This window comes from Somniosus microcephalus, chromosome 5 (assembly GCF_052327205.1).
Source record: "Somniosus microcephalus isolate GS21.2 chromosome 5, FLI_Smic_1.0, whole genome shotgun sequence".
In the NCBI taxonomy this organism is placed as follows: Eukaryota; Metazoa; Chordata; class Chondrichthyes; order Squaliformes; family Somniosidae; genus Somniosus; species Somniosus microcephalus.
This window is the reverse complement of record NC_140991.1, coordinates 92,318,969-92,332,414: the sequence shown is the minus strand read 5'-3', so window position 1 is coordinate 92,332,414 and position 13,446 is coordinate 92,318,969. Positions and strand designations below refer to the sequence as shown.

The following is a 13,446-nucleotide window of genomic DNA, read 5'->3' as shown; positions in this document are numbered from 1 at the left end:
TCTCTGTAAACTTTCATGCCAATAAAGCATTTGAATTGAATTGATTGAATTGAGAAAGAGGAAAGGAGAGAGAGAGAGAGAGAGAGTGGGAAGGAGAGAGTGAGGGAAGGAGATAGAGAAGAGAGGAAGACACCCCGGGGAAGGGGCTGGACTCACAGCCCGGCGGGTGAAGAAGGGCGGCCGCCATTTTGTGAGGTCGGCGGGAAGTTTGAATTGCGGCGGCCGAAGGAAGGAAGAAGGCGAGCTCTCCCTCCCTCTCCCACCCCTTCACTCTTTCCCTCCCTCACCCTCTCTCTCTCCCTCCCCCTCTCTCTCCATGCCGCTCTCTCTCTCTCCCCTCTCTCTCCCCCCCCTCTCTCTCCCCCCCTCTCTCTCCCTGCCCCTCTCTCTCTCCCCCCTCTCTCTCCCTGCCCCTCTCTCTCTCCCCCCTTCTCTCCCTGCCCCTCTCTCTCCCTGCCCCTCTCTCTCCCTGCCCCTCTCCCTCTCCCTCCCTCCCTCTCTCTCTCTCCCTCCCTCCCCCCTCTCTCCCTGCCGCTCTCTCTCTCCCCTCTCTCTCTCCCCCCCTCTCCCTGCCCCTCTCTCTCCCTGCCCCTCTCTCTCTCCCTCCCTCCCCGCTCTCTCTCTCTCTCCCCCTCCCTCCCCGCTCTCTCTCCCTCCCTCTCTCTCCCTCCCTCCCCTGTCCCTCTCTATCCCTCTCCCCCTCTCCTCTCCCTCCGACTCACCTCGGTACCAGAACGGAGTATATCCGACACCGGGAGGCTGGGTGCCCATTGCTCAGAAGCGAGCCCGGGGTTCCTCATGTTTAACCAGGCGGGCCTTTGGACCCGGTTGGCCGGGCGGCAGTGGAAGGCCTTTCGCTCCGGACTCCCATATCCGATTTAGGTCGGAGATGGCTCGTTGGAAAGCCCCGGATTTCTCGGTCCCACACTAATGGCAAGAGAGGGGGAAGGAGAGAGAGAGAGAGAGAGGGAAGAGGAGAGAGAGAGAGAGAGGGAAGAGGAGAGAGAGAGAGAGGGGGGGAAGGAGAGAGAGAGAGAGAGAGGGAGGGGAAGGACTTAGAGGCAGGCTGCGGTGATGGTGCGCGGCCTAGCGCTTCAGGCCCGGCCGGGCTCTCGGGCCGTGACTCACCTCAGCTGAGCTCCCGCTTCGGGAGAGAGAGAGAGAGAGAGGGGGGAAGGAGAGAGAGAGAGAGAGAGAGGGGGGAAGGAGAGAGAGAGAGAGAGAGAAATTCCTGAATCAATACTAATGAATCAACAATTTCCTCACCTCCATTACCATTTCTTTAGCTTCAGGCCCGGCCGGTCTTTAATGACCGCCAATCACCTCAACTCAGCTCCCACTCGGCAGTTTGAAGGATTAGGCCCCGCCCACAAATGCCATGAAACGCCCCCCAATTGGTCAACCATCATGTCACTCAACGCTAATGAGCGGTAGGATTGGTCAACCGCTAATGAGCGGATTTTGTCCGTTTTTGAACGTTTTTTGTATACTGTCCGAACAATTTTTGTCTGACCAAAAAGTAAATACACCTATGAGACTCCCCTAATCATAAGCTTTCTTTTGATATAATATATGTGTAGTTACGCTCTATAACTTTTGAGTGATGTCCCAGACAGACAGACAGACAGACAGACAGACACCACGATCCTTTTATGTATATAGATATATGTTTAATTTACCCTTTTTTTAACCACTTTGGCTTGGTGATGCACTAAAGTCGCCCTAAATGAAAAGGTTCTGCAAAATTAGAAAATTAAATACAATGCTGATTTCACTACTAGCTCTGCAGAAGTAGAAAACAAAGCAGAGGCAGCAGTTAAAAAACATAAGGGCAGTTTGTTTATGCTGATGAGATGGTTGGTGATGGTGCGGAATGGATGAGCAGGGCTATGAGATCCCTATTGTCAGATCCCCACCTGATTGTGCAGTGTTAGAATCTTCCAGATGGCCTTTCACTCTGACCTTACGTATTTTGGTAAATCCTGCAGTTAGGTTGATTGGTTATGATAAATTGACCCTTAGTGTTAGGGGGATTAAATACGTGGGGTTACGGGGATAGGGTGGGATATGTGTTGGTGTAGGGGTTACGGGGATCGGGTGGGATATGTGTCGGTGCAGGCTCGATGGGCCGAAATGGCCTCTATCTGCACTGTGGGGTTTCTGTGATTCTGTGATTCTGTGAAGAGCTTTGTTTTAACATTATAATGTTGTTGCTTTATACTAACAGATCTTCCGTGCCATTGCTCATGTGAGTTGGAAGATCTAAGGGGGAAAATTGGGTATCGCCCATTTTGTGGCGCTAATATTGGCTGGGCGCAAAGTTTAGCGCCCGGCGCTAATTATCACCTCCGACTGCAAAATTCACCTCTATCTCCCCTGGAGGTGATTTGAGCACTAAATCAGGTGCTACACACCTCTCTTAAGGCACAAACATCGGGGAGCAAGGCGCTACCTCAGAATGCTATTGAAGCTCAGGCGATGTCAATTACCATGGAAGCCAGACACACTGGCGCCGTCCAGTTCTTAAAGGGGAGGGGCCAGGGTACTGAATTTGGATGATCAGCCATGATCTCATTGAATGGCGGAGCAGGCTTGAGGGGCCGAATGGCCTACTCCTGCTCCTATCTTTTATGTTTCTATGTTTGTATTTCATTTATGTACATATTTTATTTTTATCCCTAGTTGAAAATAGAATAATAGTGTGTGTGGGGGGAGGTGGGGGCGGTAGCGGAATTTTACCTCTCGCTGCTTGGAGGGTAAGGCTGAGTGAGCAGTTAAAATGGAGTGGCCCCATTTCCTGCCCCCTTCCCGTCAATTAACAATTTTATCGCAGCTGGGTTTTGCGGTGAATGAGGCCCTGCTGGACTCTGACCGGAGCCTCGTGCATACCTGCTAATCAGGGAGCTATGATGTCAATAAGACCCGATAGCATTTTAACCCTGTCCTGAGCGGGTCATCCACCGCTGCTGCTCCACTCAGTGAGATTTGGGCTGAACGCAGCGGTGACCCTCCAAGGATTTCTACCCTACCCACGAGACCTTACTGAACGCCTTCACCCCCCCCCCGTTCCCCCCTGCCCCATCCCCGTTCCTCCAATGTACATGCATGCCAGAAAGCCTTCCCAAAATGCTAGTGGCTGACGTCTGGGCTGCTTGAACTTTCTCTCCCACCTGCCATCCAGTTGCCACTTTCCACCCATTTTGGCTGGGGTGCTGAACAGCGGCATGTAGTTGAGGCCAAGGAATTAAAATACCCCGGGTCTGAAATTCATGCCAGTGGGTGCATTTCACCCCAGCCCCCCGCCACTCCGGTCCACTCAAAAGCTCTTGCCTCACTCCAGTTCTTCTTTTTGTACAATGACTGTAATCAAAGAAGTTGATGCATAGCCTGCCAGCTGGCTGTTCCTATATATATTTATCAAAAATCAGGCATAAAAAGAACTACCAAGGATCAGTATGCTGCACATGAATACATTTAACATGTTATAGCGTACCTACAACATTTTGAAAATGTCCTTTGAAAAGAGCTATTGTTTATAAGCATATACATAGGAGCCAGGAGCAAGCAGACGATGTAAAACTGCTCTGAGAGCAGTTGGGACACAACAAGAAGTCTATTGGGCTGCCACTCTGGTGGCTGTAGACATCTTCTTTTTCCTCCTGTTGATAAAACTACCCAGCATAAGTTGGATAGTTTTAGTAGGAAGAGGGAGAAACTCAAATGCTCGGAGCCACGTCGAAAAGCAATTCAGTGGGATAAATGCGTGATTCAAACTCTCAGTCCTCATCAAAGAGTAGCTTTCATGTAATGATAAGAATAAAATGCTGAAGTTGTTCCTTTTAAATTGTAGCTGATGAATATCCTGTTCAGTTATATCCTTTGAAATATTTCTTAGTATTTGGCCTCCTGGGGTGGAATTCAGCGACAGAACTAACTGACAAATCAAAAAATCTACTTCAAAATAAATGTAAATATCTGAGCAAAAACGAGTTTGATTTCTTTACTTATCTAAGGAATTCAGAAGTAGACACATCAAATTAATGCACAAAACTGCTTGACTTCTAAATATCTACAAAACTGTGTAGCACTTTAGGTAGGAAGTTTCAATCCCAGAATTAGAATTCACAATAGATAACCCATAGTGCATAAATAAACTTAAAATTACACAGTAAACTGATAAATGACATAAAATAAGCCTACTTGCATTCAGGAGAAAGGCTAAGATATTAAGGTTTGTTATTCAGAGAGTATTATCATTATTAATTGGCATTTGTGCTTTATGTCTATCAGTTCAATGCTATCTAACAATCCAAAACTTCTATGTGACAGGTTGTGCAGGCACAGTGTATACTTTTAAAAGTGGAGCCTGCAATGAAGACGGATCTGTTGGCTGGGGTAAAAATCTTCCAAGCTGGTGTTCAGGATTTTTATCAGGACTATGATACAAAGTAAGTGCTGGAGGAAAACATTATGTAATAGAAAATAAAACAACATCAAGTAATGCAAACAATATGGTCGGAGAAAGGACTGTCGATATAAACTATCTACTCTCTTGCGTATCACACTGCTTTCCTGTTTTAACACATTTATATTTACAGACTGAGCCTTAATTGAAGAGTTTCTCATACTGGAATCAGATCTGTAGCAGATATGCTGCATCAACATCAGGCGGGGCATGGCAGTGGAGGGCCACTCAGTTGAGTTTTTTAGTAAACTGACCATGAGCTGTTTTACTCTTTCTAATGAATTCCTTTCAAGTTTTACTGTATTCATAGCACAACTTAACGGGGACTGCATTAAAAAGATAACATCAGCTCCCTTTTAACCATATGCTGCAGCCACTGAATAGCAGCTGGCAGACAAGGTCAGTGAGGTTCTCTTCATCTGGCGTCAGTGATATAAAGAAGAGGCCACAAGTTTCTGAATCTGTTTAGTTTTTTTGGTATAAAGCATATATAGTGCATTTTCCTATACAAAGGTGTAACAAATTTTGAATCTGCCTTATATATTCTCTTGGGCTTAGCAGTATTGGTCATTCTGTAAGCTGTCCCTACATCTTGCATTTAGGAGTGTGCTTGTACTAGTACTTCCCAATATCTTCAATGATAGTGAAACCCGGAGGTGTAATAATAGGACCCCCTTGTGATCTGAACTGGATATCATGTCTTTCACTTGTGCCTCATGTGTGCTTCCCTAATGTTTCAGTAATTGGACTGAAAACAGTTTAGTGAGATTAAATCAGATATGAATCATTGAGCTGCTTTATTTCACTTAGCTTCAAAACCTTATTTGTGAATAATAAAATAATCAAATAAGAAGCCCTGTCCCAGATACTGAGCTAAATAGTATATGTTGTTACTCTGTCCCAGCATTGAAGCAGACTAAGGCTTACACAAACCCCCTTTGTTGACTTTGGCTTTGTTGACTGACTTTGAACATGGGTTTTTCTCTTTTTTTTGTTACTTCTGACCATGTGAGGTGGGTAAGCTGTCCCTCCACTTTCTTCCCTGTTCAATGATTCACTAGAAGACCTGTCAATAAAACCAGCAATCCAACAAGAGTGGATTCTCAGCAAACACTCCATGCTGGCTCAAGTGAATAGAGCATGGCAACAATAACAGGTCTGGATGTTCATAAGAAGCCTGAGATGAGAGAACAAGTATTCTCCCTAGTCATTGTGTAGCTCTATCGTCAATACCTGGATCATTAGCATATAAACATCTTAGACTAGAAATTCGGTGGGCTGCGCCACCAGTTAGCGCCTAAAGTGGGCACTCAGTGGCTTTAGCGCCACTGGCCTCGCCTCCCGCGAAATTTAGCAGGGCGCTTATGGCGGCATTAGCCTGTAGCGCTGCGCCGCCACCGATGACGTCATCGGTGTGTGCAGCGCCTCGCTACCGCCCCGATCGCGATATTTGGTTGCGCCCCCCCCTGTAGCGCCGGTCGCAAATCGCGACCGGTACAGGGGGGCCTACCTGTGGCGGTAGTTGCGCAAATTAAGGGGGAGGTGCGGGGCGGCCATTTTTTCGGTGGCCGCCTGCTAGCACCTCCTCGCGCCGGCCTCCTGATCCCCCCCCCCGGGCAGTGCCGGCTGTGTCCCGAGAGCCCGGCACTTCTCCTCGGTGCCGGGCTTTTTTGCCAGCACTCGCGATCGGTGATCGCGCTGGTGCAGGCCCCTCCACCTTAAGAAGGGGAGGAAGGCCTGCAGTACCGCAGCGCACCGTGCTGCAGCATGTGGCGCAGCGGCACGTAGCGCTGCGATATTCAGTTTGAGTGCCCCAAGCGGGACGCGGGGAGCCTCGAGCAGCGCCACACGTCCCTCTTGGGGCGCTGAAACTGAATATCGGGAGGGTGCAAGCGGCTCCGCCTGGAGCGCAAATTCTGGCGCCCAGGCGAGCTTGGCGCCCCAAACGCGGCGCCACCGAATTTTTAGCCCCTTGTGTTTTCAGTGGCTGCAGCATATGGTTGTAAAGAGAATTTTAAACCTGTGTGCACCCACTTTAATTTAAAACACACCGCTTAAATATAACTTATATAACATATATTCCAAATCCTTTCCGTGGAGAAATGGTCAAACAATCCCAAAATGTGACAAAAGGCAACATGGGTAAGAACTGCTCAGATCAAATGCTGAATGTAGATAAATAGCAGGAATGTGAGCAGATACATACAAGATGTATTTTTATTTCCTCCCTAGGTCATGGACACTAAGCCTAATTATAGTGTGAAAATTGCTGCCCTGGCTGATGTTAGATATCTCAGTGCAAAGTAGAAATCAAATCTGTGACCTTTTTGATTTTTATATTTTATGCTACACCATGCAGTGTACTTATATAAGCCAGCAGGGGACATGGTGGCTCCCTTTGTAAAAAAAGTAGCATTGAGGGTTAAAAACTAGTCATACAAGCCCATGTCTGTCAGAACCCTTGGTGAATATTTGAGTGATGATGCATAAGGTATTTAGAAATGATTCCTGTCAGGAAGGTAAGATTTTCTGATGATCCTTTTTAAGGATCAGTACAATTGAAAGATGGACTGGACCATTTATGGTGAATTATTCTGTGATAGATTGTTTGGTTTATCTTCAAATTGAAGAAGAATTATTAAAGAAAAAGGAAGTTACAACCTCAACCTCCTGAACAGTTTATTAGTCCTTATATTGTCCAAACTATTGAGAGTGGAATCCAAGTGTTGGTGAGAAAATGTAGTAACTTGTGTTATTATGTGATTTCTCATTGCAGAGGCCCTGGTGCTGAAGGCCTTCCACCTCGAGAAGCTAGCGACAGGCTGCAGATCTTTCAGACAAGCTTTAATGAGCTCTGGCGGAAATTTACTACTTATTCTGGAGGAGAAGAACTTTTTGGGCTGCCTGTTATTGGTAACAATTGTCTGTCTATTATTAGTACACCTGTTGCTCATTTAGTTTTCTATAGTTTAAGTAAAATAAGTGCAAAGCTTTGTGCTATAATTAGGCAAAATAACTTTCTCCCTACAAAAAGAAATTGACTTATTGGCCCGGATTTTGCTGTATTTATAACGGCGAGGCTATCAGTGCTCGTCATTGTTACAGGGTAAAACTGATAGCAACTTCTGACATCTGCACATGCGCAGTAAAACGCAGAAATCTGGAAGTTGCTGTCAGTGATACCCTGCTCCTCCACAGGGTGCGCTGTTGGAGTCTTAGCCAATGGAATTTGCACAGAGATCACTGTAATGGCGTGAACTTAGGTTAATTACCTGCTGTCTCACACTAAAGACAGATGAAAAAGTTAGGGCTTGTGCAATCAGGAGTAACTGAGTTTTTAACGGCGTAATAAGTGATAATTACTGCTGTACAACCTCTATGGCCCTGAAAAAATAATTATACAAGTGTGGAGTCTCATTCCCTCAGAAGAAAATTAATGGCCCAGAAATTCGGGTCGGGGGCTTCCCACAGGTGCAAGCCCCTGACCTACACTTACATATCGCGCTGACATTTGAAGACTGGGCCTGCGTGGATTTCCGGTCTGTGGCCCGGTTCAGCTCCCGGCGCGCTGTGCGTGCGTGATCCAGCGGCGTACTTAGTGCGATGAGCCGGCTGGGATCCCGTGAGCACTGGGCAACCAATGGGAGTTTACAAAAGTCCATTCATGAGTTAGACATAAGACCTGTCAAACTCATGAAAACTCCGGGCGCCCAAAACACTACTTAAACTTTAAATAAAAGTTAAAAAAATTCAAATAATTAAATTAACTATTAATAACTTTAAAAAACTATTTTAAACAATTATTCAAATTTCTGCCAACATTTTTTTTTCAAGAAATCGGGTCCAAAAATACACTTACCTTACTGTAAATTCTTTAAAAATAATAAACCTGTGGAAAAAAATTTCTAACTTTAATTATTAGACCACTTACCTTTTAAAACGAAGTCCTTACGTCTGCTTTTTACATTCGTAAAAAGTGGAGGCCTTCACGCACGGACAAACCTGTAAAAAAAAACGAAGTTCAACGCGTACGCGCTGCCTCAAACGTCGCAAGGGAACCGCCTCTTAACCCCTTGGTTCAGAGGAGAGGAAATGCCGGTTTTCTGCGCATGCACTGTGCATGCTGAAATCCGGCACTTCCAACGGGCTCACGCGTGAGTACCCCGTCCGTACTCACGCGTTGGGACCGGAATTACTGGGCCAATGTTGCAGATTTAAAAAAAATAAAAATAATGTTTTTTTTTAGGTTTTTCTTTTTTTCTCTTTTATGTCTCTCCTTTAATCCCATGTGTATGTCCCAATCTTTATTTTGCTTCCTGTACAAGGATTTAAATTTAATTTATATTTCCTGTTTTTTACTTTCTGCTTTGCAGTCGTCTGCGTGTCTCAGTGAGGATTCTTCAATCTGTTTAGTTGAAGAGCCTCCCTGCTACTTTACCTGCCCACAAACGCCACAGATCCCCTGTAGAGGGCGCCGCGCTGGATCAGACGCCCGAAAACTAGAAATCACCGCTGACAAGCCCGCAAAAAGTCTCTGGGCAACTGTACGTGAGGTGAACGGTGAAAGCCGTTCCTTCACTGCGCACCGCAAAATCCGGGCCAATACGTTACAGTATCTTATGATGTATATCTGATACGACAGCATTTGTGTTCAAAAAAATGTTAAGGATAAAATATAGAAAAAAAACTTTTTTGAAGTATCCTTTTTGGGAATAAAATTGTACACATTGTTTTTCTTTGTGTTCTGAAATAGAGTATCCTGACTTGCTGAGAATCAAGCGTGAACTCACATTACTTCAGAAATTGTATGGTCTTTATAATTCAGTCATCGATAATGTCAGTGGTTACAATGACATTTTGTGGAGTGAGTTGGATGTTGAAAAAATCAATAACGAACTTCTGGATTTTCAGAACAAGTATGTAGAATTTACACCGAATATACTTAATTCCAATTAACAGCTGTCCTTTGGCATTGCTCATGGTGAGCCAGAGTATACAGTGCTTTATAACAATATGGGGATAACATCAAGGCCACTGATTTACAATGACTGAATAAGAAAATTTCATCTTTATTTAATGGTAATTTCATTCATCAAAATTATGGTTGTGTCAAGCCTCACGGGAGGTAAATCTGTGTTCATGCGGTGAGAATATTTCTAGGGATGATTTAGCCTGCTCCCTCTTTGGCTGGAATTTTCCCATTAAAAAAAATGGGTGGGTTTAGAGCGTGGGGGCACTTAAATTGTTAAAAGTTGGACTCCTGACCTGATCCCACCTCCAACCCGTCCACTTCCAGTTTTGCCGGAGGCGGGCGACCAACCTGCTCCCAGGGGGCGTTACCTCAACTTAAATAGTGTAATGAGTCTGGAAGCCTCCTTCTCCCGTCCATTTTGAATTTAACTGCCTGGGGCCGGGTTTCACACAATTCGTGAAACCCGGCAGTTAAACCGAGGCAGGGACTGCTGCATCCAGGAAGTAAGTGGCTTTATACTCACTTCCTGGATCCAGGGTCCTGACCATGCTTACCACTGTGATCGAAGACCCCCCCCCGCTGCCCGCCATGAGGCCTCTGATCGCATTCCCAGGCCTCCCGTGCCCTCTCCAGGCCTCCACCACCGTCCCCCCCCCCAACGATGATGATGAGGCCAGCCACGATCCTCTGGTGGCTGGCCCCGATCTTCCGGCCCCCCTGCCGGTTCTCTGCCCCCTCCCCGATCCCTGGTCGACCCTTCTCCCCTGGACCAACCCCTCGCAACTGAGGCCTACCCGCCCGCAGCCAGACAGCCTCTCAAGCTGGCTGGCTGCAGGCGAGTAACCGAGGCCTCACATTCAAATTAGGCCCTGCCGGGTTTCCCACCCACCTCAGACCCAACCCGCCTCCCCGAAGAAACTTCTGGCCTTTGAGTGAGTACTGCACATGCTTGGTTAGAGAGTGATCTGGGCATGCTTGGTTACAAGGAACTCTGTGCATGCTTCATTAGAGAGAGTTCTTTGCATGCTTGATTAGAAAGAATTCTGCGCTTGCTTGGTTAGAGAGAGGTCTTTGCATGCTTGGTTAGAAAGAATTCTGCGCTTGCTTGGTTAGACAGCAATCTGTACATGCTTGGTTAGACAGCAATCTGTACATGCTTGGTTAGAGAGAGCTTGTATATACTTAATTGGGCAGAGTTCTGCATACCTGGCTAGAGAGCGTTTTGCTTCTGGTTCATTAGAGAGCTCTGTGCATGTTTAGCTGGAGAGTGCTCTTTGCATGCTTGATAGAGAGAGCTCTATATGTGCTTGGTTAGAAAGAGCTTTGCGCATGCTTCATTAGAGAAAGCTCTTGGTTAGCGAGAGCTTGGTGGGTGCTTGGTTAGAAAGAGCTCAGTGGATACTTGGTTAGAGACAGAGTGAGAGCGCTTTGCATGCTTGGTAGAAAGAGATGTGCATACTTCGTTCGAAAGAGCTCTGCACATGTTTAGTTAAAGAGAGCTGTGGTAAATTATCCAACATTGTGTACTCAGATAAAGTTTCAAATGAGAGGCTACCAATTAAGTTTACAGCTGTGAAGTTTTATGTTAAAACTTGGGAATTGATAAATAATTGGCTGAAGGGTAGAACACAATGGGTACTTGTTAATGGGTGACCCAAAGCACATTCTTGGGACCACTTCTATTTTTACTTGACATAAATTACTTGGATTCAGAAACTCAATGCAAATTGGGAAAATTTGCAGATAACCAAACTAAGAGGGGCAATTGAATCAAAAGAGGCAGCTGCTGGCAGGCGGGAAGTGGGTGGGGAACAGCTGCCTGTCTGCCAAAATCTGGGTAACCCTTGGTCGCCCATTGACACTCAAAGGCGGGGTTTCTCAGTGTGTTTTGGCGGTACGGAAGAAGTCGGTGGGGGGGGGGGGGTGGGGGGAGGAGTCCTGGGTAAGGGAGGCCATAACATTCCTTTTGGGTCTCAGAGGAGTTTTAAAAAACTTATCTTGAACGCTCTCTTCTACTCCTGATTCTTTTCTCGCTCTACTTTACCTGATGGGAAAGTTGAATCTGTTGTGTATGTAATATGTGTGCTACTTTGAACCTATGGACAGGACTGCACTACTTGTTGGGCGTAGTGATACGCAGTACCACTCCTGGCCATAGGGGTATAAATAGTACTGTGGGTACTGATCTCCCCTCAGTTCCCGCCTGTGGGCATGAAGTAAAGACCTATGTATAGTCCCTACCTCCAACCAGTAAAGACCTGTTTGAGTTATACGTTTAAGTCTTTGTGTTAATTGTTCAATACAATACACATACTTAACACTGGCGACGAGTCAGGTTCTTACCCTGCGGCAGTTGAAGAGAGGTTTCAAACATCACCACCCCACTAGAAGCGACAGGCTTAGGACTCTGAAGCCTCCATCAGCGACTGAGCACTGGAGTGCAACAAACATCCTGACAGCTTCCAGCGACTGACAGAAGTCTTTCTGCAGTTTCCTTGTTCAACCTAGGTGGTGGGGTAAGCCGTGCAGTGTTGGCTGCAAAGACAGGGCTGGGGAAGTTGGAGAAGATAAGGGCGATCGCAATCCCTGATAAGAGCCGCGGTGAAACGCGCGAGCGGGTAAGCCAGAGCCCGGGAGGGAGCGAGCAAGAGCCGCGCGAGCGGGTAAGCCAGAGGCCGGGAGCCGCTTCAAGTGCGAGGCGCAGCGCGGGCCAGCGATCGGAACCAAAGATAAGGGCCGCACTCGGGGGCTGAAGGGAGACGGCGTCGGGGGACGGGTGAAGACCGCCAAGCGCGGGAAAACCGCCATTTTGTGGGCGGAGGACGACGGCAAGAGCGGGAAGCCGCCATCTTTGATAACAAGTAAACAAAATAAAATCTGAGAAATTGCAAATCTACAATGCCTAAACACGGGAATATTAGCACCTTTGATAGTGACCTCGAAGATTGGGCCATATATGTTGAAAGAGTAAAAAATTATTGTAAGGCCAATACAATTCATGACCAAGATAAAGCTCTAACATTATTAAATTTAATGGGTGCGAAGACATACGGGCAATTGAAACACCTGTTATCACCAGATGAACCGGCGGATAAGACGTTCGATGAGATTGTTACTGTCCTGAAAGATCATCTAAACCCCACGCCGCTGATGCTAGCGGAACGATTTAAATTTTACGACAGAAGGCAGCTACAGCATGAAAGCAATGCTGATTATTTGCTGGAATTGCGTAAATTAGCGAAATATTGCCAGTTTGGAACGGGACTGACAGAGGCACTTCGAGACAAATTTGTGTGTGGTTTATTTAAACAGGATACACAAAAGCGACTGCTAGAGGAGAATGAGCTGACGCTTGAGAAGGCGGTCACTATGGCAGCAGCACATGAAGCCGCAGTGAGAGGCACGGCAGTAATGCAGCTACGGTCACCGGAGCTCAGTGCACACAAATTGGGTGTGAGTTCTGGCAAATGTTATCGTTGTGGAAAGACAACGCATGATCAGAACCAGTGTTGGTTTAAAAACCAAGAATGTAGAACTTGTGGTAGGCTTGGACATATAACTAGAGTATGCAGGTCAGGGAAGAAGACCAGCAACAAGAAGTCACCGCAAGGAAAATACGCAAAGGTACACAAGGTGACCGAACAGGAGTCCGATTCAGACGCTAGCAGTAATGAACTGGCTAGCTTAAGCTGTAATGAACTGGCTAGCTTAAGAGTACTCAACGCTGGTAAGGGTGCAGACCTCCAGACAATTTGGGTCACTCTTCAGATAGAAGGAGTCCAAGTAAAACTGGAATTGGACACTGGATCGGCATTGACGGTCATAAATAAGAAAGATTACGGAAAGTTATTCCAACATATTCCCCTACAGGATACGGGGATTATATTGAAAACATACACGGGGCAAAGAGTGTACCCCATCGGGAAAATAGAGGTTGCAGTGGTCCACAAGGGCGAAGACAGTCAAATAATGGACTTATATGTGATATCTGAAGGAGGTTCTCCACTAC

At 46.4% G+C, this 13,446-nt stretch overlaps 1 protein-coding gene across 1 annotated transcript in view; it reads left to right on the top strand.

Annotated features, from left to right (window-relative positions):
- dnah5l (dynein, axonemal, heavy chain 5 like) overlaps nt 1–13,446 on the top strand; it is a 450,024-nt gene that overhangs the window by 151,506 nt on the left and 285,072 nt on the right. Inside the window, exons 29-31 of the mRNA XM_085987988.1 lie at nt 4,330–4,448; nt 7,242–7,378; nt 9,219–9,381. Of these exons, the coding sequence (XP_085844114.1) occupies nt 4,330–4,448; nt 7,242–7,378; nt 9,219–9,381 (419 nt within the window). The remainder of the gene's footprint in view (nt 1–4,329; nt 4,449–7,241; nt 7,379–9,218; nt 9,382–13,446) is intronic.